Consider the following 27,795-nt stretch of genomic DNA (forward strand, 5'->3'; position numbering starts at 1 on the left):
CTCGTGGGCCGGGGGGAACCTCCTCAATGAGCCACATTGTCGCGGGAGCCCCGCGGCGCGCGCTGCCCCGCACCGCTCCGCACCCGCGCCATGATCGCCTCCCACCTCCTCGCGTACTTCTTCACCGAGCTCAACCATGACCAGGCGCAGAAGGTGAGGGGGCAGCGGGGGCAAGGGGGGCAATGGGGAGAGGGGGGAGGTAAAGGGGGAAAAAGGAAGGGGGAAATGGGGGGGAAAGGGGGGAGGGGGAAGGAAAGGGGAGAAAAAGGGAAAGGGGGAAAGGAAACCGAAAAAAGGAGGAAAAGGGGGAAAAAAGGAAAAAGGGGGGAAAGGGAAAAGAAGAGGAAAAAGGGAAAAAAGGAAAAGGAAAAAGGAGAGAAAAAGAAAAGGGAAAAGGGAAAAAAGAAAAGGAAAAAGGAGAAAAAAAGAAAAGGAAAAAGGGATAAAAGGAAAAGGAAAAAGGGATAAAAGGAAAAGGAAAAAGGAGAAAAAAGAAAAGGAAAAAGGGAAAAAAGGAAAAGGAAAAAGGAGAAAAAAGAAAAGGAAAAAGGGAAAAAAGGAAAAGGAAAAAGGAGAAAAAAAGAAAAGGAAAAAGGGAAAAAAAGAAAAATAAAAAGGAAGAAGGGGAAAAAGAAAAAGGAAAAAGGAGAAAAAAGGAAAGGAAAAGTGGAAAAAAGAAAATAAAAGGGAAAAGTGGGGGGAAAAAAGGAAAAAGGGGGAAAAAGGGAAAAAAAGAAAAATAAAAAGGACGAAGGGGCAAAAGAAAAAGGAAAAAGGAGAAAAAAAGGAAAAAAGGAAAAGTGGAAAAAAGAAAATAAAAGGAAAAAGGGAAAAAAAGGAAAAACGGGGGAAAAAGGGGGAAAAAGGTAACCCCCGACCCCCCCCCCCCCCCCAAATAAAAGGAAAACTAAGAACGGGAAAAGAGTTTAAAAAACGAGGAAAAGAGGGAAAACGGGGTTGGGGGGGAGGGGGGAGCAGCGGGCGGGGGCAGGGGCGTGCGGGAGGCTCCGCTGTGGCCCCCCCGGCCCCGGTGCAGCCCCGCCGGGGCCGCCGTGCGGTACGTGCCGGGGCGGGCGGCGGCGGGACCCCGCGTGGCCGGGCGCCCCCCGCGGGCCGGCGGTGCCGAGCAGGGGAGGAGGAGGAGAAGGAGGAAGAGGATGGGGGGGGGGGGGGGGGGGGGAAGGGTCCGTGTCCCCCCTCCCTCCCCCCCCCCCCCCCCCATTCCCTCGGGATTCGGGACCCCCGCGCAGCACGTGCTGCCGGCGCGGTGCGGAGCCAGCCCGGCACCGGGACCCCCCCCCCCCCCGTTCCCCCCATCCCATGTCCCCTATGGGGCACCCCATGCTCTGTGCGTGTGGGTCCCCCCATCCCCTGCACTGGTGGAGCTGGAAAACATCCCCTTGTCCTTAATGTACGGGTCCTGAACGCCCAGAGCCTGTCCGTGGACCGCAAACGCAAGTCCGAGCGTCCCGTTGGGATGCACGGAGCTTTGGTCGCCAATAATTCCAGAGTTCAGGCACTTGGGAAAGGCAAGTTCCTGCGCTCCTCTGGTTGCTGGGATGTGGCTGGGCTGCGTTCGACCAGGAACATTCCTGGAAAAGGAAATAATGCTGGAGTGTGGAAGCTCAGGCTCCTCCCGGCAGCGTTTGGGGCATCTAAGGATATGTCAGAGGCTGTGCAGTGATTCCTGTTCCCGTGGTTGCAGAGGCCGGGTGTGAGACGGTTGGGATTTGCAAATACTCCCTTTAAAAGTACCCCGAATCCAAACCCCAAACGCATGGAGAGCCCCGGCTTGCTCCATCGGATCAGGCCGCTGGAGAAACGCAACTCCGCACGCTGGCCCTTCGCCTGCGTTAAATAGGAAGTAAAACAGGAGAGGGCATAGAGAGGGGAAAAAAAACCCCAAACGAAGTGCATAGAAATAACTTCCCAATGCAAAGCAATCCGTAAGGAAATACGGGCTCGGCTTCTCCCTCCGCTCGCGAGTGTCCCGGGATTGTGCAACAGCCTCGGGAAGGGGTTGTGTAACCTGGTGGCAGAAATAGGCCAGCGGCCGGGCTCGGGCTCGGGGCAGCTGACGAGTTCCTTATCGGGAGCTGGAAATAAGGGCGAGGGAAGGCTTTGGTTTAGGATCTTCGCCTTCGTTATCCATTGGGATAAGGGCGTGCGAAGCCTCGGGAGCTGGCTCCAAAGCCCAAACCGAAAGGGTTGCTGAGATTGTGCGTGCGGGGAGGGAAAAGCTGTGGGAGACGGCTCTGCCCTCCCGGCTTCCACCGCTGGATTTCACTGGGTTATTTATAACCAGATGCCTCTGAATCCTCCTGCTAAGGCAAAGCTGGGGCTGGCCTCCAGCGAGAGCTCGGCTTCGCTCCCGGGAGCTGGGGAGAAGGGGGGAAGCAGACGGGTTTCCGAGCTGGATGCTTCCATAAACGATTCCTGGCTTATAAATCTCCCGAGGCCCCAGCACAGGGAGCGGTGGAATCCCTGGCAAGCAGTGGTTTCGGGTTGTATCGACCCCAAAGCTTTCACCCCCAGTTTGAGGCCGTTTGGGAAGGGATTTTTGGGCGATGTGTGCTTGAACCGTGCATCATTTTGCTGTAGATCGAGCAGAAAAGGAGCTCGGCCATGGGGAGAAAGTGCCCTTTCTAGGAGCTGTGATTCGTGTCCGTTCAAAATAGCCCCAAAATGGGATTTCCTTCCCTATTAACACGGAGCGGCTTTACCTGCTCCGCTGCCCACACCGGGGGATGTCACCCGCATCCCCAACCTCGCTTTGCCCAGTGGGTTGCAGGCGTCCCTTATCTACCCCCATGGGATTGTGCCGACTTTAACGGACCTCAGCAGCATCCTCCTGAGATCCCGGGATGGCAGTTCGCCGCGGATGAACCGTGTTCCATCGGGATGTGCCGGCTCACGCCGGCTTTCCCGGTCCCCAAATCTCAGCCTCGCCGTGCGAGGCCAGCGAGCTCAGTAACCGGGCTGGCAGCAATTCCTCCTTCAAACGGAGGAGGAATGGGCGATGGGGTTGATTTTCCTGCGTTTGTGGCTGTTCCCAGGCAGGTTTTCCTCTCTTTTTTATCCCATTCCTTTGCTGGGGGGGTTGGTTTTGTCTCGCTGATTCCTCCCCGGCTCCTCTGCGGCTGTGGGAGTGACGCCTGCTTGCTAATTCCTGGAAACCAACTTAACAGCTTCTCTAGGGCCTGCCAAGGTCAGTGGCAGGACGGCCTTTCCCATCCGGAGCACCTATGGGGAGCATTCCCCATTCCCATCTCCTCGCACAGCTGAGCTGCTGCAAGGACCCGGGTTTCCCCAACCACGGTGGGATGCTGCCGGTGTTGAGGTCTTGGTGCCAGTGCTTGTGATCAAACAGCGCCCAAAGGGGAGATGCTGCCTCGCATCTGCTCCGGAGACCTGGCTTTAGAGCAGTGCCCCAAAGCCTGCTCGGGGCTGTCGGGAGCAGTTCGATGTCTCCAGCTCCTGAGCTGGACACCGGAACGTTTCCCTGGTGAAGCCGGGATGATCAGTGTGCTGCGGGCTCGGCCCGGGATGGGTTCCTGGGTGACTTCTTCACTATGGGTGCTGGGCTCCACCTCCAGCGTGGGGTTCATGTGCTGTGAGGACGGGGAGGAACCGGCTGAGCAGGAAACCATCTGACTCACTTGGGTTCGAGATGACTCCGGGCCTGTGTCATCAGAGGCTTGGCTGCGGCGGGGAGGGCACGTGGGGCTTCATTGCCTGCAGAGCCCTCAAGAGCAGCCAAGGACGTGGGGTGGGAGCTGCCGTGGGCTCAGGGATGCGGCCCAGCATCAGTCCTGTGTCACCGGAGGTGCGGAAGGGGACGAGCCGGTTGCCAGCACTGAGTCAGCCCGGGCTGGGTAACGGCGACACGGGGAGCGCAGGGGCTGCGGCCGTGGCCCAGGTTCCATCCCGTGCTGCCCGGCCCCGCTCCGGCAATAAAGCTGCAGGGTGCTGGGTTACAGTCCCGAGCCAGGAAATGAAACACTCCGTGTGCTGGATGCGTTCCCGGATTCACCTCGGTGGCCCTGAATCCATCGTATCCCGGGCGGGATGGGAGCGCGGCTGCTGGCTGGTGGTGCTCGCAAAGCCATCCCCCTGTGAGGGAAGCAGGGAGAGAGCTGGAGTTCAGGGAAAACGGCGCGGTTTTCAGGAAAGCACCTTGGTTCAGGTGGAAAACTGGGATAGGGAGGGAAGGAATTTAAAGGGAAAATGATTTCAGGCAGAGATTGCCCTGGAGAAGGGTTCGATCGTGCACGTGGTGGGTTAGGAGTGTTTGAGCCCCCCCCACACTCGAACATCTCCCTGTTGTTCTTATACACAACAAATACTTGACTTCGTTCCCAGAAAGGAAAAGAATCCGGCCCAGGACACAGCCAGCCCCTCCCAGCCTTACGCTTTTCCCCCAGATGCTGCTGAAATCGGGCGCATTCAGCCCAAAACTGCAGCGGGGAGATAAGAGGGGACCGGAAACGTTTGCTCCGGGTCTGCTCCTCAGCAGACACGTGGGTTTGGAGGGGTCCAAAGCAAAACTAAAGCTCAAGATGAGCCCCTTCCCGTTTCCAGAGCCTGGGGTCGTCGATGGGGAAGATGCAGCCAAAACCTTAGTGCGTGAGGATGAACCACCCCGAGTCCTTCCCCCAGCCCCGCTGCCATTTGCTGGGCAGGAAACGGTTGTGCTTTGCCGGAAGCCGCTGTCACGCTGCCATTTCCATCACTAAGAGCAATCCTGCCCCGCATCCCCACTTAGCGGTGGGGCAAAGGGTCCCAGCTACCCCTGCAAGGGGAAGAGCATCCTTCATCCTCCCTGCTTCTGAGCTCTCGAGCCATTCCGCTGCCTGTGCGTGATGCAGGGGGGCAGCAATACAGGACAGATCTGTTGGGGTGGGTTTATCCAGCCTTGCAAGCAGCTGCATTGATGGGACCGTCTGCAGACATACGATGAGGGTTAACTCTTTCCTCCATAGAGAGTGGCATTGAGTTGGGATGAAGTTACTCCCAAGTCAATGCTTTTGCAGCACCGGCCCCTTAGGGTCTAGTCCTGATAAAGGGGAGGCTTCAGGCAAAAGAGCATCCTCCAGCTGCAGTGCTGGTGCTGGAGCTGGAAGTTACCGTCAATGCGAAAGCAAAGCTGGCTTTTGGGTTACTTTAAGCTCTTTTTGGGTTACTCAGCTCTTCCCTCTTCCAGCTGATGGCAGAAATTGGGCAACTTGAGGTTTCTTCAGCCTTGGGGCAGACGGAGCTTGCCCAACAGTGGCCTTGCAGCTGGGAAGGGCAATACCAGGCACTTCTCCAGCAGCGGATGCTGGGCACAGGAATTATCCGAGCCTTTGGAGACAGCCCTGAGCCAGGAATTGCTTGGGTCGAGTTCCAAAATCCCTTCAAACTCATTGCACCTACGAGCACGCTCCAATGATCCAGTTCTTTAACGAACTGTGGTGCCCTGTGTGCCCTGGCCTGGGCTCTGAGCGCGCCCAGACTCAAATCCCTGCCTCTTCCATTCAGTTTATTTAGATTTCCTCAGGGAAACGCTATTATTTAGGGTGGAAGCTTTCCAGAAATCCCAGTTCCAGCTCTTAACCCAGTGTGTGTATTTGTTTGGGACTGTCAATGATCTTAAATAGAGGTCAAACAACAGAGAAGGATGAAGGATGCTCGTGCTCCGGTGATACAGACTGAATTCCCTTGTCTTACTCAATCTTTGCTGCAGGTTGAGGTGTGCTTGGGTGCAGTGCTGGGGGGGCGGACCTGGAGTAATGAACCAGGCCATGGGGTTGGGAAGCCTCGGGCATGAAGGTGGCCGTGGCTCTTCCTCGGTGAGGGTCAAGGTGGTCTCGCATAGGAAGGAGCTGAGCTGCTCCTGCAGGATGCCCTGAGCTGCCTTAGCTGCTGAGTGGGACGACGTCTGTGTTTGCAGGAGATGATCCAGGTTTTAAAGGGGCTTTGGGGATTAGAAGAAGGTCACCCTGTTTCTTATGGCGCTGGTTATTCCTGGCATGGGGAACGTGCTGAGCAGGGCCTGCGCCGGAGAAAGGAAGTGAAACCTCTGCCTTGTTCCCCCCTGCTGTGGTTTCGGCAGCACCCTCACTGCCCTTTGCCTTGGGCAGGAATGGAGGAGCAAACAGCAATGGTTTCTTGTGCTTCTGAGCTTCTGGGATGAGATCCTCATGGGATGGGGCAGCACCTTGTGAGTCCAGGAGGAAAAGCAAGCAAAGGGCGGCAGACAGGAGAGGAACAGCACCGGCGCGTGTTTGGTGCAAGGGGAAGCTCTGCTGAGCCCTGCTGCTGCGGTACCCAGGGGACGGAAAGGGGAGCACCTCACTGGGACCCCATCCCCACGTGTGATGGTCCCACCAGGACCCCCCTCATCACCAAAGGAGGAAGATCTCATAGGGGCAGGATGCTGCAGGGAGGCAAAGCACCCGGTGCCAATGGGTTTGCCTGTGACCAGCAGCCAGCTCAGGTGCTGGTGCAGGGCAGGGGGAGCCTGGCTGAGATCCGATCTGTGCCAAAGGGGCGCGATGGTGGCTTGAGAAGAGGTTGTGAAAGGTCCTTGCAAGCAGAGATAGCGCTGTCTCTGTCTCACAGCTTGGAAATGGGGCTGGGCCGTCTGTCCTGGGTCGATGCCATTGACTGATAACTGTCGGGGCGGCTCAATGGGAGATTTCCTAACCTTGGGGCTGGGATGGAGCTGGGCTCCAGACCTGGGAAGCTGCGGCAGCAGCCGCCTTTCCCGCACCGATAGCCAGAACCTTGGAACACGGGTGGCAATGTTCAGCAGGCGAAAGCAAATAGAAGGAGAAGGAGGGGAGTGTTTGACTTCCTGCTGCTGCGGTGGATAAGGAGAGGCTGGTAAACAGCCTGCACCGGGAAACATCCAGAGTTCCTGGTTCTGATCCGTTCCCTCTCGCCTTCCTGCTCTGCCACTTGCTTGCTTTCCATCCCCAACTAATGGGAAGGAGGAGGCTGCCCCCATCGCACTGACCAGGGTGCAGCTCCCCAGGGGACAAAGCAAACCCATCCTCTGAGCTCGCTGCAGCACACGGGGCAAAGAGGGACAGAGCTGGGGATAAGGTGGGGGGTTAAAAGGACACCGGGAGCATCCCAAGCCTGACCCACAGCAGAGCTGGGTCCGAGCGGCTGCATCCGTGAGCGAGGTCACGCTATTACTCGCCCACAAAATGCCCATTTCCTATAGCGTAGCCCTATAAAAGAGCCCCAATCACGCTGGGTTTCTGATGACCCGCTCTTACGTGCCTGCAGACAGGTGAGCTTGCCTGGGTGGAGTTTTCCTCTCCACTTTGCAGCTGCCCTTTAATTAACGTTGAGTGAAGTTAATGGCAACGGGGGCATAGTTGGGAGCTGGTGCCTGTCCTGCATGCATCCCCGCTCCCCTTCCCTGCTCCGGCCACGCACGGTGCTAAGGGATGGGGTTTTTCCGTGCCTTTCCTTGGGAGGACACGATGCTTTGATGCCATTTATAGAAGGGGGTGGGCATCCTCATAGCCTCAGCATCGGGGTGTAAGCGATGGCCAGGAGCAGGGGGTGGATTTCTTCCCTTTCCAGCCACAGCACCCACTTGTGTCACCCCAGCGTTGTTTGCTCAAGGGGGTTGAGTGGCACCGTAACCCTTTGTAGGGGTGATCTCAGCAGCAAAGACATGAATGGGCAGTGGATTGCTGCCCAGCATCCTTCACGTAGGAAGAGGCCCCGGGGGTCAAGGTCGAGGCGCGCTGCCACCGTGGCGTAGGAAGAGCTCCGAAGCTGGAAAAGCTCCACCACAACCTCCTGACTCACAGCCTGGGCTGGGCTCAGTTTGGGTCCTTCCGTCACAACCTGTTTGGGTGCCCGTAGGTGAATGAGAGGGGAAGAGCATCCGGAGCTCCTCGGGGTTCACTGTTCCCAAGCTGGTACCCAAGGGGATGCTGGTGAGGGGGATGCGGGGTGGCACTCGGTGAGCTCTGGGGATGCTCAGGTGCAGGAGCAGCAGCGGGTGTCACTGATGCGCCTGTAGATAAGCTGTCATCCTTTGGGATGGGGCATGACGTGCTTCTTGCATCACCCCCCGCAGACGTGAAGGGTGCTGGATGCGTCACAGGGGCTCTGCCCATGTCTCCAGCCCTCCAGGTGACTTTGCTCCTTTATCCCGTCCTTTCAGATTGACAAGTACCTGTACCACATGCGGCTCTCCGAGGAGACCCTCCAGGAGGTGTCCCAGCGCTTCGGGAAGGAGATGGAGAAGGGGCTGGGAGCAGACACCAACCCCACTGCCTCGGTGAAGATGCTGCCAACCTTTGTGAGATCCACCCCGGATGGGACAGGTACCGAGAGGGCATGGAACGGGTTGGGTTGAAGGGACCTTAAAGCTCCTCCAGCTCCAACCCCTGCCATGGGCAGGGACCCCTTCCACTGGAGCAGCTTGCTCCAAGCCCCTGTGTCCAACCTGGCCTTGAGCACTGCCAGGGATGGGGCAGCCGCAGCTTCTCTGGGCACCCTGTGCCAGCGCCTCAGCACCCTCACAGGGAAGAGCTTCTGCCTTATCTCCAACCTGAACTCCCCCTGTTTCAGTCTGAACCCATCACCCCTTGTCCCATCCCTGCAGTCCTAATGCAGAGCTCCTCTCCAGCATCCTTGTAGCCCCCTTCAGACACTGGAAGCTGCTCTGAGGTCTCCACGCAGCTTCTCTGCTCCAGGCTGAACAGCCCCAGTGTTCTCAGCCTGGCTCCATACGGGAGCTGCCCCAGCCCCTGAGCATCCTCGTGGCCTTGCTCCATCACGATGGGAGATGCTCCCTCCTGGCACAGCAGAGGGAGGTCTCGGTTGGTACCAGCACGTGCCAGGAGCGAGGTCTGCAGCCGCCCATCCTCACGGCGGTGCCCAGGCAGGGCTGGCACCAGGGCTGCCTTCACTGCTCATCCCTGGGGCTTCGCCCTGCTTGTGCTCAGCGCGGGGCCAGCCCCCATGTGCTGGGAATGGCGAGGCTCCCAGCTCCCAGTGGTGGGAGGGAGCGGGGCAGATCCTGCCGTGCCCTCCCTGGCAGGACAGCGACAGTCACGGGTCCAGCTCATCCGATTGCGCTGGCAGCGAAGGGGGGAGCAGTGCCAGCTGCTGCCTGAATGGCACCAGGGCCACGGGAGGAGAAGGGGCTCTGCACGCTCGGCTCCGCACAATGCGGCCTTTCTGCCCGCTCCTCCTGCCTGCAGCACGCTCCCTGCAGGCACATCCCTGCTCCAGGCTCCTCTCAGCACCAAATGCCAAGCATCCCTATGGGAAATCCGGTGTCTGCCTCTCGGTGCTTTGGGAAGGGGCTTTGAAGGGGGGGGTGCTCTGCAGCATCGCCTCTTTCCCACTGCAGGGAATGGGACGTGGGTGCGCCCAGGACCTGCTGAGTCAGGGACACAGCGCCCTGAGCAGCCAACATTGCCCCTGGCTCCACAGCTGGGCTGGCAGCAGCCCCTGCAAAGCCCCCAGGTCCCATTGGCTGCAGTTGCTCCAGTGCTGGCACCTCCAAGGGGTTCCTTGCGGAACCTCGGTGCTGATGGCAGCGGAAAGGATGGGAAAAGAGGAAGGGCACTGATGGACAGACCCCGCCGCCCTCCCCATCCCCATCGCCAGCTCTCATCGACCCCATCCAGTGCCTCAGCACCCTCGTGGCTTCCTTTATATCCTATAGGAAGTCTACTCCTCACCTCTTCCAGTTTAAACCCATCACCCCTTGTCCTATAGCTACAGGCCCTTCTAAAGCCTCCATCCCCATCTTTCTTATGTGTATTGGAGCATCCCTTCACCCAGAGCCATCCTGCTGCTGTATCCCTCGTGCTCAGCCCCTCTGCTGCACAGACTCCCAAAAGCTGGCCCCGGCTCCCTGCCCCGGGATCGAGATTTCCATCTATTTAAATGGTGGAGAATATTCGTAATTACGGGGATAGCCGGAATGCCGCCCCTGGGCATGGCAACTATTGCAGCCAAAGGTGCTGGAGCGTGTGTCACAGCTCTCCGGAGGCAGGAGGTGGTAGGGAGAAGGTGCAGGCGCTCTCCCTGCCTTCCCAAGACAATCCTCGGCTTCCCTCATCGTGTTTGCAGCTTCTCCGGTGTCCCGGCTGGCATTTCCCACCGGAATCGAGCATGGAAACCAGGAAGCAAAGGGGATGGTGGGGCAGCCACCAGGCTGGGAAGCAGGAGGTTTCCAAGCAAGTCCTGGGGATAAAGACCTGGGATTCCCGATGGGCTCCAGCTGGATCCAGGATGCGCGCAGCATCAGCATCTCTGCTGTTGGGTTTGGAGGCGAAGGGACTGGAAGGGGGCACTTGGATGCTCACTGCTTTGTAACAACAGCATGGGAAGAGCTCAATGTCCAGCTCAGTGTCCTTCCTGCTTATGCTTCTTATATGAAGCAGCCCTTGGCTGCTTTGGGCATCATTCCATTTGGATGGGCACCGTTCCCACCCAAAAGATGGGTTATTCCTCTGCTCTTGCTTGTGGCCACATCCAACACGATGCTACCCCAGCTGCAGGGGCTCCTGCAGAGCATCCCTGCCCTTCTTCCTCTCATTGCCATAGCAGGAGTTGTCTCTGCTTTGGGATTATTGGGATTTGGGATCTCATACAGAGCCGGCAGCTCCCTGGGATCCAGGCGGATGGGGGGAGCTCATGGAGACCCAAGGTCACGTCTGCAGCGTGGAGTCACATCACATCCCCTGCTCCCGAGTGCTCTTCCCCTCCTTGGCTCCTCCTTGGGTTCACTCTTGGTGCCTTCACTGCTCCTGGTGGGGGAAAACAGGCCCCAAACAAGCTTTTCCTTGGGAAGGGGGTGATCCTGAGCAAGGGCTCTCCGTGCTTCCCTCCTGGTTTTCCTGGGCTTTGCCGGAGTCACCACGGTTCCTCCTCTACGCTGAAGCTGACACAAGGATCTGCTGGCGCATCCTCTGCTGAGCCCCAGCAGCTGGTATCCATGGCTCAGCTTTCAGGATGCTGCTGCAGCGCTTTGGTGGTCAGATCCCTGCGAATTCCAAGGATGGTTCTTTGGAACACCCTTCCCTTGGGCTATGGGCTCCGTTCCTGCCCATAACCAGCTGCTTCTATAAGAAAACATGACCCATGGTCCTTAAAGCCTTAAGGAAAGCACCTTTTTCACACCCAGAGCCCCTCTCCTGGTTATTTATCACATTCCCCAGCAAGGAATCACATTGGGAATCGCTACTGGGTGACTCTCGCTGCGGTCAGTGTGAGCTGCTCTTTGCTGGACCTTATTCTACCCAAAACCAAGCTGCCAAGTTAATCCTGACTCTTTTGCTGCTGCCATCCCATAATTTCATACCCAATCCATCATAAACCCCTTTGCTGCACTGATTTAGTGGAGGTGCTGATGCATCGGGGCTCTTAGGGTCCTTCTGCTCAACTTGCTGCAAGGAGGCAGTGGGAAACACGGGGGGCTCTGCCTCCATCCCCTGCATCCCAAAGGGCTGCTCCTGCTTTTCCTTCTCCTCTCCTTAGTTATTAAGCCAATTTGAGTGAGGATCCTTCCAAACCAGGGCTGCAGCCAGTTGGGAGCATGAGGTTTGGGCTGGTTGGTCCAGGCTGAGCAGCCCTAAGGTGCTGGAGCATGATCCTACACGTGATGCTCTGGTCCCCTGGCCCTGCTTGTGTTTAGATCTTAGGCAGGGGTTGGAACTGGCTGGGATTTAAGGTCCCTTCCAACACAACCCAGGGGTTATTCTGTTCTATCCCCGTGCTTTCTCCCACTTCTAAAGGCACCAAACGCACCCCCTGGGTGGTTTTCTAAGAGCAAACACACCTCGAATCCGAGCTCCGTGTTTACCCTCGCTGTTTGGTTTGGGAGCTCAGCATCACCGCCTCTGTGTTATCACACAGCGAGGGAGCTCTAATCAGAGCCCAGCCAATGGAGCCCATCACAACCACATCCCTTCCACCCGGGGGTTTTCCAAGGGAGATTTTGCTGCCTTTTTTCCTCCTGCAAATCCCGGGAATCCACACCTTGGCATCAGCAGGTGCCACTCAGACCGCTTGTACCTCTCCCGTGGCTGTTGAGCCGCTTCCAAGGGGGGTTTGGGTGTTATTCTGGATCCCCATCCATGGCTCCTTGGCCTTTTTGGGTGGTTATCCCTGGATTCCCTGAGTTATCCCCAAGGAGCCGAGCAGCCCCTGAGGCTCTTGGCTCCAGCCCTAATGCATTTATCAGCGCTCTGAGGTGTTCTTCATGCTCTGCTAGCAAGCAGAACAGCATCGCTGCCAGCAGCAAAGGGAAGCAGGAGCACGGCTTGACCCGTGTTAGGGGCAGAGCATGAAGCCAGTGGTACCCAGCCGAGCATCCCATCCAGCTCTGCCCACCCGCGGCCAAGGTTAAATCCCTGCTGTGGGCACACCAGGGATACGAGGACAACAGGAGCTTCACGGAGGTGTTTTCAGCCTCTATGTGCAGAGACGTGGCCAGGACATGCCCTGTGGCTGGCAGGCACAGGGAGCTGCCAAACGGGTTTAAACCTCATCCCTGCAAAGGGTCAGCGTGGGCTGGAGGCGAGGAGGAGAAGTGGATGTGCAGGGCTCGGCTGCCCCAGTGCTGGAGCTCTCATGCTTGGGGCATCGGTGCCGTTCTCCAGCCCTGCGAGCACTGATTCGCACATCTCTTGGCCTTGCTGCCTTGCTTGGGGCGATGCTGAGGGTGTTATTGAGGAGGGGTGAGCTGCGAAGCTTTGACGGGGGCCGGGTTTGGGGTGATCTGTGGCTCTGGGTGATGGGGGGGGGTGTTACCCATAGATTCAATGGGGCTGGAAAAGACCTTTAAGCTCACTGAGTCCAACTGTTACCCCCAGCACTGCCAAGCCCATCACTACCCCATGGCCAGAGATGAAGTGAGGGTCAGCCAGAGCTGTGTGGGGACATGGGGCTGGTTGATCTCATGGTGTAACCCTAACCATGGGACTGAAGCCAGAGCATGAGTTGGGGACTGGTACCACTGGGAGCTGGCACCCACCCTGCCCTGCATCCCCCCTGGGGTGATGCGCTGACCCCGCAGCCCTCCATCCAAGCTGTTAACCCTGCTCTAGCCCCTCTTGTTCCCCATCTTCTCCTTTCCTTGGAGCACCAGAGCTGCTTCTAATGGAGCTTTCCAGCTGCAGAGGGATGGCTCCGGGTCCGTCCCTGTCCCAGTTCCCTCGCCCCGGGACAGCCGGACACCCCCTTGGGCCGTGCCGGCTCAATCCCTGGGGATGCTGCCCTGGTGCCATTGGAATACCAATAAACCACCGGTTTTGTTCCAACCGGAGCCCCTTTGTGCAAGCATCGGCGGGCACAAAGCGGCCCCCGGGGGCTGTGATCGGCCCCGGGGCAGCCAGCACAGCACATTCAGTGCATTCAGCAATGCAACAGTGCTGAGAGAGGGCTTTCCCCCGGGCCTCTCCCCACGCTGCGCCCTGTTTAGAGCAGGCAGCTTGGCTCTGTTCCCACATCCTGGCTTTGGAACCCGGCCTTGGTGAAACAGCAACAAACAGGAGACGGGCCCGGCCCTTGGGTCTTGGAGGCAGCGGATCCCAGGGTTTCATCATGGAATGGGTTGGGATGAAGGGGCCTTAAAGCCCCTGTGTCCAACCTGGCCTTGAGCACTGCCAGGGATGGGGCAGCCACAGCTTCTCTGGGCACCCTGTGCCAGCGCCTCAGCACCCTCACAGGGAAGAATTCCTTCCTTACACCCAATCTGGATCCCCCCTGTTTCAGTCTGAACCCATCACCCCTTGTCCCATCCCTACAGTCCCTGATGCAGAGCCCCTCTCCAGCATCCTTGTAGCCCCCTTCAGACCCTGGAAGCTGCTCTGAGGTCTCCACGCAGCTTCTCTTCTCCAGGCTGAGCAGCCCCAGTGTTCTCAGCCTGGCTCCATACGGGAGCTGCTCCAGCCCCTGAGCATCCCCGTGGCCTCCTCTGCACTCGCTCCAGCAGCTCCATGTCCTCACGCTGGGGACCGTTCACTTGGGAGATGTGGGAGCTTCCACAAGCATCGATAGGGTCAGGAGCGGTCTCTGCTGCCTCCTTCCTTGTGAAGCTTGAGGTTGGAGCTCCTCTCGCTTGGATTTGGGCACGGGCTCGTGCGGATGTGGCTGGCGGGGTCTGTCCTACAGCAGATCCATCACATTGAACGGCTCCTCTTGTCCCGCAGAGGATGGGGACTTCCTGGCGCTGGATCTCGGAGGCACCAATTTCCGTGTGCTGAGGGTGAAGGTGTCGGACAACGGCCTGCAGAAGGTGGAGATGGAGAATCAGATCTACGCCATTCCCGAGGAGCTCATGCGAGGCAGTGGGGTGCAGGTGGGTTCACCCCTTCCCTTCCATCCCCGTTCTCCTGGGCATCCCTCCCTAGACCCCGAGCTGTGCAATGGGGCTGGAGCCGGGCTGTGCATCCTATTGCTGCAGCATCCCAGGGAATCCTTCCCTTCCTTTTGGAGCTGTCAGTTCCCAGTGAGGACCACAGAGGTGTGATGGGGGTGGCAGACACTGGTCCCAGGATGCAGGCACTGCTCTGGTGCATCACCTCGGTCAGGGTCACTGCACAAGGGCTCACTCTTTGCCCTCTTGTCCGCAGCTCTTTGACCACATTGCCGAGTGCTTGGCCAACTTCATGGATAAGCTGAAAATCAAAGACAAGAAACTCCCCCTTGGCTTCACCTTCTCCTTCCCGTGCCACCAGACCAAGCTGGATGAGGTGAGCGAAGGTCTCACCTCCTCGTGGCCGAGCCTGGGATGCAATGGGATGGGTGGGATGGAGGTGCCCCATGGCTGATGGGGTTTGGGTAGCACACAAGGGCTCCGATGGGAGCAAAGGACGAGCGCTGGGGCTCAGGGGGGTATGGGAGGAGCTCCCTGCCCTGCTCTGTATGGACACCTCCATAGGGAGCAGCAGCTCAAGGAGAGCAGCTCCAGCAGCCAGAGGCAGCCAGGACGTGCCGAGCATCACATCCCGCATGGAGCAGCAGGGAGCCGGGGCCGTCAGCTCCGCTCAGCGCGCCGGGATGCAGCATCCCACGTGGCCCCGCTCCTACTCCCGGTTGGGGGCTGCAGCGGGGCGCGGGGGGGTTGGGGTTGGTGCTTTCCTTGCCCTTATCCCACGCGGCTCCCGGGATCGGGCAGGAGAGCGGCTCCATGGAGCGTTGGCAGCGCTCAGGAGAGCGGGGATGGTGGCGTTTGTGAGCAGGGATGGGGCCGGTGGTGCTCAAGTGATGCAGGAGGAGGTTGAAGAGTGAGGAAGGAGGTTGAAGAGGGAGGAAGGAGGTTGAAGAGGGAGGAAGGAGGTTGAAGAGAGGAAGGAGGTTGAAGCTTTGCTCGTAGTGGCTGCGGGGCTGTAAAAGTGAAACCATAAAGAAAGAAGCCGGGAGAGGAAGCGTCTGTCCCCGGTGACCTTGCCCGGCTTCTCCCCGTGCCTTGGTTCCCCCATGTGTAAAGCAGGGAGGCGTTTGCCTTGCTAAAGGCTCCCAGATGCGGGATTTCGGATGCGATGGAGCCCGTTCCCTGCACCCAGCCGCGGGCCGGGCTGTGCTGAGTGGGTGCCTCCAGGACCCCCATCCGCAGGGATGGGTCAAGGAGCATTCTGTAGTCTTGGGAACAGGTTTTGCTCCGGGGCTCCATAAAACCCAGTCACAGGAATCAGGTTCCATGCTGCTGGCAGGAGCAACGAGCTGCACCCAGGCTGTTGCACAGCCATAAACGTTATCTGCACAGAGAGGCGGAAATCACTGCTGATAGCGCAGCTGGGAGCAGGGAGGGACTCAGCCCCGCGGCTTCGTCTCCATCCATCCAAGCCCTCAAGACACAGCTCTCGGTGGGCCTCTCCTCTGAGCCTTCCTCCTTGCTGTTCCTCCACAGAGCATCCTCGTTACGTGGACGAAGGGGTTCAAGTGCAGCAGCGTGGAGGGGAAGGACGTGGTGTCGATGCTGCGCAAGTCCATCAAGAAGAGAGGGGTGAGAGGCTGGGCAGCTCCATCAGCCCCGGGGCGGTGGGGTGGGCATTGAGGCCCTGCAGCTTGGCTCTGTGGGGCAGCAGAGGTGCTTTGGTGACGCAGTTTCTTCCGTCAGGACTTTGACATTGACATCGTGGCCGTGGTGAACGACACCGTGGGGACCATGATGACCTGTGGCTATGATGATCATAACTGTGAAGTTGGCCTCATTGTTGGTGAGCAAAGGGGGAGCATTGGGGTCCGTCTGCCTATGAACTGCACGAGGAGGGGATGCTTCTTGCAGGTTTCAGGGGCTTCTGTGGGGATGAAGGAAGGGGAGAGGGGTAAAACCCAGCAGTGCCCAGTGGCTGTTTTCTCCCATCTTTGCTTTCTGTGGTGTGTTTGGATGGATGGAGCCAGGCTGGGGGAGCTGGGCTGGGGCAGCCTGGAGAAGAGAAGGCTCCTGAAGGGGAGACCTGAGAGCAGCTCCAGTGCCTAAAGGGGCTGCAGGAAACCTGGAGAGGGGCTTGGGACAAGGGCCTGTAGGGACAGGCCAAGGGGAATGGCTTGAACCTGCCCGAGGGGAGACTGAGATGAGCTCTTAGGCAGAAGCTCTTCCCTGTGAGGGTGCTGAGGCGCTGGCACAGGGTGCCCAGAGAAGCTGTGGCTGCCCCATCCCTGGCAGTGCTCAAGGCCAGGTTGGACACAGGGGCTTGGAGCAAGCTGCTCCAGTGGAAGGGGTCCCTGCCCGTGGCAGGGGTTGGAGCTGGAGGAGCTTTAAGCTCCTTTCCAGCACAAACCAGTCTGGGGTTGTATCACTATGGGGAGTAAGGGAAAGGCAGCCTCCCCTCTCACTGCATCCCTGTGCTCGGTCCAGGTACCGGGACCAACGCCTGTTACATGGAGGAGATGAGGCACATCGACCTGGTGGAAGGCGACGAAGGCCGGATGTGCATCAACATGGAATGGGGAGCGTTCGGTGACGATGGAGTCCTCAAAGACATCCGGACCGAGTTCGACCACGAGATCGACATGGGCTCGCTCAACCCCGGCAAGCAACTGTGAGCAGCGCCTTGGCTGAGCTCGGGGTTTGCCCTGCATCCTCCATCCTCTATCCTGCATTCTCCATCCTCCATCCTCTCTCTCCTCCATCCTCCATCCTCTCTCTCCTCCATCCTCCATTCTCCATCCTCCATCCTCCATCCTCCATCCTCTATCCTCCATCCTCCATTCTCCATCCTCCATCCTCCATCCTCCGTCCTCTATCCTCCATCTTCCATCCTCCATCTTCTCTCTCCTCCATCCTCCATTCTCCATCTTCCATCCTCCATCCTCCATCCCCCATCCTCTCTATCCTCCACCCTCCGTCCTCCATCCTCCCGTCGCGCTGCCGTCAGCAGCACACAGGGGCTGTCCTAGCTAACTGGGTCACCGCATCCCGTGCCAGCTGCACCGATGCAAACAGGGGCCGTGCCACACACTTGGGTTGGTTCTCCCAGCCGAACCACTCGGCACGTGCTTCCCTCGTGAGCTGAATGCCTTCATTCCTGTCCCTTTCCCCCTGCCAGTGAGGGGTTCTGCCAGGCACGGCAAACACCACCACCTAATGTCCACATCCAGGTCCTACCGAGCTCCCGTTCTCCTGATGGATTCTGGCAGCACGGGTGGGATTTGGGGGGTATCTCAGCAAACTGACCCCTTCAGGTAGCCGTAAGTTGTCCTTGCAGGATGAAGGCCACGTCAACATGGCTTCATCTTCTCAGGGATGGGATAAAGAGCTAGGGAAAGACATTACCTGATGGCGTTTGGGTTTGGAGGGCTGGCAAATGGTATTGACTATGGCCACCTCGTGGCACACACAGCCAAGCAAACACACCTTGGGCTTCCCCCATCGCCAGGTTTGAGAAGATGATCAGTGGGATGTACATGGGAGAGCTGGTGAGGCTCATCCTGGTGAAGATGGCCAAGGAAGGGCTTCTGTTTGGAGGAAGGCTCACACCGGATCTGCTCACTACCGGCCACTTTGAGACCAGATACATCTCTGCTATTGAGAAGTGAGTAGGATCCAGAGGGTTTCCTGGGATCCCAGCCCATATCCCGACACCTGTGCCGAGGGAATCATAGAATCCCAGACTGGGTTGGGTTGGAAGGGACCGTAAAGCTCATCCGGTTCCAACCCAGGGACCCCTTCCACTGGAGCAGCTTGCTCCAAGCCCCTGTGTCCAACCTGGCCTTGAGCACTGCCAGGGATGGGGCAGCCACAGCTCCTCTGCCCTTCGCTGCGCAGGGAGAAGGAAGGGCTGCAGAAAGCCCACGAGATCCTGAGCAAGCTGGGCCTGGAGCCGTCGCACGAGGACTGCGTGGCCACGCTCCGCATCTGCCAGATCGTGTCCACGCGCTCGGCCAACCTGTGCGGGGCCACGCTGGCGGCCGTGCTGCGGCGCATCAAGGACAACAAGGGCGTGGAGCGGCTGCGGTCCACGGTCGGCGTGGATGGGTCTGTCTACAAGAAGCATCCTCAGTAAGTCCATGGGGAGGGGGTGAGAGCACCACAGAGCCAATGGGGTTGGGAGAGAGCTTTAAGAGCATCAGATCCAGCAGTTAACCCAGCACTGCCAAGGCCACCACTGCCCCATGGCACTGAGGGTGTGTGAGCACTCGCAGGGCCGGTGCCTGCAGCCCTGCCCTGGGCAGCCTGTTCCAGTGCCTGAGCACCCTCTGGGGCAGGAATTGTTCCTCAGCTCCATCTAAACCTGCCCTGGTGCAGCTTGAGGCCGGTTCCTCTTGTCCCATCCCTTGTTCCTTGGGAGCAGAGCCCAGCCCCTCCTGGCTCCATCCTCCTGGCAGGCACTTGTAGGGAGCCACCAGGTCCCCCCCAGTCTATTCCTGCCAGCAGTGGGTCAAGCTCGGCACAAGCAGAGCATCTCCAACTATTCCCCTGGACCCCTCTGATGCCAAAGGGGCCGCAGTCGGTTACAACCCCAAAGGGTCCGGTTGTAATCCGCATCCTCCCTCATCCTCCATAGCTTTGCCCGGCGCCTCCATAAGACGGTGCGGAAGCTGCTGCCCGATTGCGAGATCCGCTTCGTGCGGTCCGAGGATGGCAGCGGCAAAGGGGCCGCCATGGTGACGGCCGTGGCCTACAGACTGGCTGCCCAGCACAAGGCACGGCAGAAGATCCTGGAGGCGCTCAAGCTGAGCCACGAGCAGCTCCTGGAGGTGAAGCAGAGGATGAGGATGGAGATGGAGAAGGGGCTGGGCAAGGAGACACACGCAGAGGCGGCGGTGAAGATGCTGCCCACCTACGTGTGCTCGACCCCAGATGGCACAGGTAACACCTCGTGTGTTATAAACCCATCCTTGCATAGGGCAAAGAGGTGGCATCGCTGCTCCCAGCATCCGATCCGTGTAGGGAAGGGTTGGGAGCTTTGCCATGGCCGGTTCCCTCTGTGCTGGGAGTGGCACAAAGCTTTGTAGCCTCCAGTATGATACTGGGAAAGGCAGCTGAGCCTCCAGGACGTTCTGCACTTGCCTTAACACAAAGCCTGGCTTTCACTGTGGTCTCACCACCACCGCAGGTTCCTCACCACCATTGTCCTGGGTTGTGCTCCCTGTTCCGTCAGTGGCTTGGGTGTGCTCCTGCCTCTTGGCCTGGAGCCCTGGGATCTGCCTGGGTCCGGAGCAAACCTCTCCATCACCTTCCTGCCTGCACCCGACGTTCTCCATTCCCAGCCACGTCGTGGTTTCTGGTCCTTTCCCAGGAATAGGGAAGAATCGGATCAGCTTTGGGCCATGCTCAGGATGGGATCATTGGGATCGTTGTCGGGATCTCTCCTAATGGCTCCCCCTTGGCTTTCAGAGAAAGGAGATTTCCTTGCCCTGGACCTGGGAGGTACCAACTTCCGCGTGCTGCTGGTGCGCGTGAGGAACGGGATGAGGCGCGGCGTGGAGATGCACAACAAGATCTACTCCATCCCGGTGGAGATCATGCAGGGGACGGGAGAGGAGGTGAGCACGGGCAGCTCGAGGTGGACAACTGGATGGGGAAGGCTTTTGCTCTCCTGCCTTTAGAGCAGCGAGTTTTGCCCAAGGCTCTGCAGTCTGAGATGAGCTTTAGGGAGCCTGAGGCTGGTTTCCAGGTTAGAAATCGTTATTCCCAGCTGGTCACCTCCATCCCTTCGGGGTGCAGGATGGGACCTGCAGGGAGGTATCACAGGGATACAACCATGGTGCTGGGGAAGGGGATGAAAAGGAGCTGGTTTGGGCTTGCTCCCCTCACACGGCAGCATCCTGCTCTGTTGAAAGCCCTGTTGGGAATGGATCAGGCAGGCCGCATCCTGCTGAGTTTCTTGCTGTGACGGTAACTTCTCCTTTCGGCTCTGCACTCCCAGCTCTTTGACCACATTGTCCACTGCATCTCCGACTTCCTGGAATACATGGGAATGAAGGGCGTATCGCTCCCGCTTGGATTCACGTTCTCCTTCCCTTGCCAGCAGACCAGCCTGGATGAGGTAACCCCAACCTACCTGGGTAGGACACGTGTCTGGTACCCAGGGCTGGCTGGCACTGGTTGCTCTGGGCACGGGGCTGCTGTTCCAATCAGCTGGGATGATTGACTTACCACGGGGCATTCCCACCGCAGGGAATTCTCCTCAAGTGGACAAAGGGTTTCAAGGCGACCGGGTGTGAAGGAGAGGACGTGGTGAACCTGCTGAAGGAGGCGATCCACAGGAGGGAGGTGAGCATCCCCATCGCTGCGAGGAGGCTGCTGCTCGCTCCCACACCCCGGTGATGTCTTTGGCATCTTTAATTGGCCTGTAAAGCTAATTAATGGGCTGAGCACAGGCCTAATGAGTGTCTGAGCTTCAACAGACAACCTTAGTCATCACTAGAGCTTGGATTTCCAGACCCCGGAGCTAAGAGGTGGCTCCCGGCCAAGGCTGGAGCAGACTTGTCTCTATGTGACTCAGGGAGACACCAAAGCTCATTTCCTCAGTGCAGACCACCCAAAGCGCATGCCCTGGGGGCTGTTCCTGGTGTAATGCACTATATCCTTCGGGAATAACCCCATTCAATCCCACCCCTCCGCAGGAATTTGACCTGGATGTGGTGGCGGTGGTAAATGACACAGTCGGCACCATGATGACCTGTGGATATGAAGATCCGTATTGTGAAGTTGGGCTGATTGTTGGTGAGGAATGAAACGTTCTCATGGAGTTCCTTTGTTGCGGTCCCAAACCTGCTCCCATGGGGTGTTCCTGGATGCAGGAAGTCTCTGAGGGCTTTTTCCTCGCTTCAGTAGCCCCATTGAAAGCTGCTGCTCTCTCTGCAGGCACAGGCAGCAACGCCTGTTACATGGAGGAGATGAGGAACGTGGAGCTGGTGGAAGGGGAGGAGGGCAGGATGTGCATCAACATGGAGTGGGGAGCGTTCGGAGACAATGGGTGCTTGGATGACATCCGGACCGAGTTCGACCTGGCGGTGGATGAGCTCTCTCTCAACCCTGGGAAGCAAAGGTGCGTGGTGGCTTTGTAGGGCTGGGTGTCCAGGCCGGTTCCTCTTGTCCCATCCCTTGTTCCTTGGGGAGCAGAGCCCAGCCCCTCCTGGCTCCATCCTCCTGGCAGGCACTTGTAGGGAGCGATCAGGTCCCCCCCCGAGCCTTCTCTTCTCCATCTGAACCCCCCCAGGTCCCTCAGCCGGTCCCCATCTTTCTGATGCCCAGCCTTGCCCTCTCCTCCGCAGGTTTGAGAAGATGATCAGTGGGATGTACCTGGGGGAGATCGTCCGGAACATCCTGATGGATTTCACCAAGCGAGGGCTGCTCTTCCGGGGACGGATCTCAGAGAGGCTCAAGACCAGAGGGATCTTTGAGACCAAGTTCCTGTCCCAGATTGAAAGGTGAGGACCGAGAGGCAGGGGGATCCAGCTGCGCATCAGAGATGGAGTTGGGGGAAAGCACTCCCAGGGCTCACGGCACAAGTCCCAAGCGCTCAACCCGGAGCCAGGATGGCAGAGGGGGGTGCAATGCAGCAGCAAAACCCACGTGGTTCTGACAGCACCGGTGTTGAGAGACGAGGAAGTGCCTGGGGTTGGCAACACAGAGGCCTCTTTATCCTCTGCCCTGGAATAGCCCCACAGATTAGGACGTGACATCAGATCCGCATCCAGCTCTGAAAGCCGAGTTAAAGGGGAGCGGTTAGAGCCACACAAGATGTAGATAAGAGGAGGTGAAGCCACACGTCCACGTTGCTCCATCTCCTCACACTGCCCATCCCTTTGCATCCTCTATAGCGACTGCTTAGCCCTGCTCCAGGTCCGCTCCATCCTGCAGCACCTCGGCCTGGAGAGCACGTGCGACGACAGCATCATCGTGAAGGAGGTGTGCGCGGTGGTGGCGCGGCGCGCGGCGCAGCTCTGCGGCGCTGGCATGGCTGCCGTGGTGGACAAGATCCGCGAGAACCGCGGCCTCGACTTCCTCAAGGTCACCGTCGGCGTGGACGGGACCCTCTACAAGCTGCACCCGCAGTGAGTTGAGCAATAGGGTCCTGCAAGGGGGTTTAATGCGGGGCTATGTGCTCAGCCTGATGGGCCTAAAGGATGGGGCACTCAGGTAACACCGCACCAGGCAGGACCCAGCCCCACCATACCTAAGGCTGGGTTGGCCCAATGATGGTGACCAGGTTCAACCAGATCTAACCCGAGAAGTCAACCCATGATCTGGATCAGGAAGGTTCATGGCCAAGCAATACTAGAACCATGCCTGAGCTGAAGGGTGGTACTTGTAGGACAGTGGCGGTCAGCAGGGATTAAGGGCACAGACTGACCCTAAATAGGGCTCAGGGCCCAAGGGTAGAAGGAGGGCTCTGGAGATCCCCCAGGTGAGGCTGGTCAGGGCTATTAAGGTTTATTAGGGCTTGGTGGGACTAGAGAAGGGGCTGGTTTAGTCCTGAGGGGGAGCACGATTGTATCGTGCTAACTGTGGGCTTGGCCTGCAGCATGGAGACTTCGGCTTTATAATGCCTCATATCTGGCAGCTCTTTCTCTATCCATCTCCTCTGTGTATGCAGAATCCTGGAATGGTTTGGGATGAAGGGACCTTAAAGCTCATCCAGTTCCAACCCCTGCCACAGGCAGGGACCCCTTCCACTGGAGCAGCTTGCTCCAAGCCCCTGTGTCCAACCTGGCCTTGAGCACTGCCAGGGATGGGGCAGCCACAGCTTCTCTGGGCACCCTGTGCCAGCGCCTCAGCACCCTCACAGGGAAGAGCTTCTGCCTTATCTCCAACCTGATTAAGTTTAAAACCATTCCCCCTTGTCCTACCCCATAGTCCCTGCAGCTCTGAGACTGAACAACACGATGGGGGTGGGTGATGTGCTTTGCTCCTTATGGAGCAAGCACCTTTACCGGAGGCGGGTTGAGTCACCAGCTCTCCCTTTGCAGCTTCTCCACGGTCATGCACGAGACAGTGAAGCAGTTGTCCCCCAAGTGCGAAGTGACCTTCCTGCAGTCGGAGGACGGCAGCGGCAAGGGCGCAGCGCTCATCACGGCCGTGGCATGCCGCATCCGGGAGGCTGGCCAGCGGTAGGAGCAAGGAGGGGTTGCCGAAGAGCTTGGTGTCAGCAAAGCAGGACATTCCCCTTCCTTCCCTCCCTCCGTACACACACACACACGTGCAGCCTCCCCCTGCAAGCAGACTCTTAGCTTTACTTGTTCTCTCGAGCTCCTCCCAAGTGGGACTGGAGACGCTGTGTGCTTTGGTATAAAGTGTTGTCTTAGGAGTTTTATTGCATGCCATAAAACCGCCTCTCAAGTAAAGCTAAAAGTGTCTTTTGGCTGTCTACCTACATTTCCAGTTAGAGCTGGGCCTGTTCCACTCACAGCTCTCCTCCCCACATCTCCTAACCGCTCTCACATCTTCCCTAACAGCAGAAAGGATAATGCTAGAATAATCGAGATGCTGCATTGTCACTTTACTGTTAACTGGTACCTATTTATGTCTGTCGGAGTCCTAGCGTGTCTGTGCTGTAGAAAGCAAACCTCTTTAAGATTGGGCTAAAGACCTCCATTAGTCTTTTACCCTGATCAAGGCTGTATTATTTCCATGAAAGTCATGGTAACTTTTAAAAGCACAGGGTGCAGAACCTCAACCACCGTGAGTCTGCACCGAGAGGTACCAAGTATCTCTGGTGGTGAGCAATAATAAAGAACCTGCTGGGCCAAGTTAGAGGTGCCCCTCTAACCACTCTGGCAGAGCATGTGCCTGGAAATAACTGGGGACTCAGGGTCTAATCCCATTTCCCAACCTCTCTCCCGTACCCTGACTAGAGTGTAGGAATGTGGCATGTGTCTAGGGTTGTGTTACACCCCCTTGGAAACCACTAGCACCCTTCCATGGTGCATGTGCGGGCAGAGGGAGCCGCCACCGAGCTGGGTTGGTCTCACCCCATGTCATGGTCCTGTGTGGCGAGTTGGGTTTGCTTCTTGGCTGTGAAATCGTTCTGTGTCTTCAGCCTTTTAGGTGACACCTGGATTCAAACACTGTGTATTTATGTTGCAAGAGATCTTATGTCTTTGTATGTATATAGTCTGGGGGGGGGGGATGATGATATATTGCTTAGTTTTGATTTCACCTTTTAATGTCGTTTAAGAAGGGTACAGAGTACTTATTTTATTTTTTAATTTAAAACTTTCTTGGGGTAGACTGGACAAAGAGATCCCAAATTCCCGAGGGCAGGAACACCAGAGGTTCGGCCATTCTGGATTTACCACCACAACAAAAGGGATACCAGAAAGCCAGGGATGCTGTGTGCAGGGAAATGAGGCTGGGTTTAGCCTAAGGAGAGGTTTTATTTTGTCCCCCTGCCCTACCTGGGCCGTTTTGCTCTTTGAAGTATCCCAGAGCTCTGCAGGGACTCTGTATCCCTCCTGCCACCATCCCGGTCACACATCCCAAGTGTGATGTGGCGAGGCAGAGGCGATCCCAACTCATTCCATGAAGTTAGCAGCAATAACTGGTGTCACCTCAGTTCCATTTGGCATCCTCAGGGCTGTTTGGGAGCATTCCCAGGGATGTGCGTGCCCACAGCATCCCTTTGTGTGCCATGGGGAAAACCAGAGATTCGTTTTCGCCAACAGAAAAGCCTATGGATGAAGGAGATGCTGCAGTTCTCTGGGGGAGCAGAGGCTCAGATAGGGGTGGGGATGTTCCTGTAAATATATAGCAGAAGAGAATGAAATTCCTGTGATGTACAAAAAGAATTTAACTCCTAAATCCCACCAAGAGCCCTTCAGTTTGGAGGATAGAGATTTTGTCTATTTTTAATGGATATTTTTCTACTGCTTGGGGTAACCTCATTACCAAAAGTCTCTCTTCAATGGCGAGGGTCAAGTTCAGCAGCACAACTTTAAAGCAAAATTACTCTTTGGGCATTTTAAATGCTTATTTTTTTATAAGCCTCAAGACAATTTTAACCAATAGAACCTGCCTGTGTATAGAAACCATGTAAGAGACTAAGTTTAGTGGAAGTTGAAGCAGATGTTAAATAAATCTGGAAAGCTGATGCAGAAACCCTCTAACGTGGTACCAAGCAGTTGTGTGTGATTCTTTCCCCAGAAAACCAGCATTTTGCCTACTGAAAAACGTGGAGAAATGGGTTTTTTACCTGCTGCACCATGCAGGAGGTTGCATTAGTGGCTGTTTTTAAACTCTTATCCAGCTGTACCCCTTTTAAAGTAGGTAGTGTTTTCATCAGGTAGCGAGCTGCATTCTATACAAGGGTAGTTTTGGGGGGAAAGTGGGAAGGGTTGGGACAAGGGGCAGCCCTTTGGTAGCTGAGTCAGGCTCCAGCTCAGTGAATTGGTGGAGCAGGTGACTGAAAGGGCGAGAAGGAAACGTGGGTAGTGAAGTACCTGGTTAGCGAGGACGGGAGGAGCAGGGTAACCTCGTGCCCTTTCTCTGCAGCAGGGATGGGCTGGGACTTTACAGCAGCAGGAAGGATTAGCCCTGTGCTTGCAGGGTGGTGATGGAGTGCTTTCTCCTCTCCTGGAACAGAGGAAGTAAAGGCAGGATGAGTTACCTGGAGCAACATCTGCTCTGCGGGGCTGACAAAGGGAAGGAGCCCACATGGAGCTCAATGTGGATCTGAGCTTTCTGTGAGGTCAAGGGGGATTTTGGCTGGGCTTGGGCAGATGGATGCTCACCTGGATATCCATGAGGCTCCTGTAAAGCTTGAAAGCTTTTGCTTCCCTTTTGCTTTGGCTCAGATAAAGCAGGGTCTGAAGTGTTCCTAAGTTAAAGAGTAATACTTGAAGCGCTGTAAGACACTCATGTTAACCTGTGATCACAGCTATGCCCTTGGCCGTGGCTGTAGGAAAGGGTTTTATCCAACACTTGGAGAAGTTTGTGCTCCTTTTTGTCTCAAAGGGGGTGAGCACCAGAGATGTTTGCTGTACAGTCTGACTGTAACTTAGGTGGGACTGTAACCTCACACCAAAATGTTGCCGTGGGATGTTCTGTGAATGTGTTTAAAATGAAGAAGGGAAGATTAAATCCTAACTCTTGATATGAAGGGAAGATCAAATTATTATATGTAGGGAGAGACAGACAGACTGATCACCTGGATGTGCCCAGGCTGTCTCTTCTCTCCAGCAAGAAGCACTGCTTTGTGGATTTAGGATGGCTTTTGTTTCGCTTGGTTGTTCCCATTAGGATGCATTTTCTTCGCACTCTTGGCCTTGTGCTGGCACCTTCTTCGGCCAGAAGCAGCAGGAGAACAGTGTCTTCCACTGTGGTAGCTGCTACACTGGAGACACTGCCCTTTCCTCCCTGGCAATTCTCTATTTGTTGGTAGTTTGGACAGGATGTTATTGGTACTGCTTATTTTAAGTTATATATAAATGTATATGTGTGTACACACACAAACAGCAAATTACTGAGCCTTGCAAGAGGAATTTGCCTCTTTCCTTCTCAAAGGCAGAGCAGGAGAAGCTGGTATTCCATCACCCAAGATAATGAGTAGTATGTGGGATGTGGAGGACTCTGGCCTGAAAGCAGCCCTGGGGTAGCCTGTCCCAAAAGGCTTTTGCAGCCTGGGTGCTGCCCTGGCAATCTTATCTCTTATCAGCAAGCCAGGCTATCAGAGATAAGAGGGTGAAGGTCCAAGTGCATGTGAAGGGAGCAGGGAAAGGTGTAAATCAGTGACAAACCCCACAGTTTCCCATGCAAGAGGTCACAGCAGCAAACTAAACTGGCCTGGGGGGATCCTTGGTCCCCCACCTCCCCTCAATCCCCTCCCTTCCCAGCAGATAGAAAGGGAAATACCTTCTTTTGCTTGCTCTGGTAGAAGAGCACTCACTGAAGACAAAAGAGGCAATTCCTGGTCACAAGGGCATTTGGAGTGAGGAAGAGTCATGTTATTGCCACATTCCTGACAAGTCTGGAGTCTTTCTGGCCTGAAGCAAAGAAAATGCATCTTAATGTGGGTGTTGGCTCCGTGCGGGGCAGGGGAGTTAAGTAAAGCCAAAGACTGTTCAGCTGCTAGCAGAAACGAGTGACTGTAGATTCACCTGATGTTGTTCTGTCGTGTTTACAGTATTTATTTTTAGTAATTGACTGCAATGATATTATATATAATAGGCTTCCTTATTTTTGTACTTTTCATACCGTTTTCCTGAGTGTGGTGTTGTACTTCTCAGCTCCCCCTTTGCCATGATTGCTGCTCCTAGTCAGTGACAAATAAAAGAGAGAAAAACAACCAACCAACCACCCATGTTCTGGGGTAAGTTGTGATGTGTTTTGGTTTCTGGGCTCCTCTCCCTCCTTAGCTACCCCTGAGGAAG

General features: G+C 56.8%; 1 protein-coding gene across 1 annotated transcript; it reads left to right on the plus strand.

Annotated features, from left to right (window-relative positions):
• LOC136003449 (hexokinase-2) lies at positions 1-27,714 on the plus strand. The gene is made up of 18 exons (XM_065659089.1): positions 1-153; positions 8,174-8,336; positions 14,184-14,332; positions 14,607-14,726; positions 15,884-15,979; positions 16,094-16,193; positions 16,835-17,018; positions 17,856-18,011; positions 18,245-18,478; positions 18,984-19,288; positions 19,817-19,965; positions 20,349-20,468; positions 20,600-20,695; positions 21,049-21,148; positions 21,290-21,473; positions 21,700-21,855; positions 22,249-22,482; positions 23,398-27,714. Exons 1-18 carry the CDS (start codon positions 91-93, stop codon positions 23,540-23,542), a joined length of 2,754 nt encoding a protein of 917 aa, XP_065515161.1. The 5' UTR covers positions 1-90; the 3' UTR covers positions 23,543-27,714.
• Positions 27,715-27,795: the final 81 nt, after the last annotated feature.

Source organism: Lathamus discolor, chromosome 22 (genome assembly GCF_037157495.1).
Source record: "Lathamus discolor isolate bLatDis1 chromosome 22, bLatDis1.hap1, whole genome shotgun sequence".
Lineage (NCBI taxonomy): Eukaryota > Metazoa > Chordata > Aves > Psittaciformes > Psittacidae > Lathamus > Lathamus discolor.

What these genes read in the sequence shown, in the direction of transcription:
- LOC136003449 (XM_065659089.1), top strand. Translation starts at nt 91, where the DNA reads ATGATCGCCTCCCACCTCCTCGCGTACTTCTTCACCGAGCTCAACCAT. An exon ending in ACCATGACCAGGCGCAGAAG is followed by an intron (nt 154 to 8,173) that starts GTGAGGGGGCAG and finishes CCGTCCTTTCAG; the next exon opens with ATTGACAAGTACCTGTACCA. An exon ending in AGCAGACCAGCCTGGATGAG is followed by an intron (nt 20,469 to 20,599) that starts GTAACCCCAACC and finishes TTCCCACCGCAG; the next exon opens with GGAATTCTCCTCAAGTGGAC.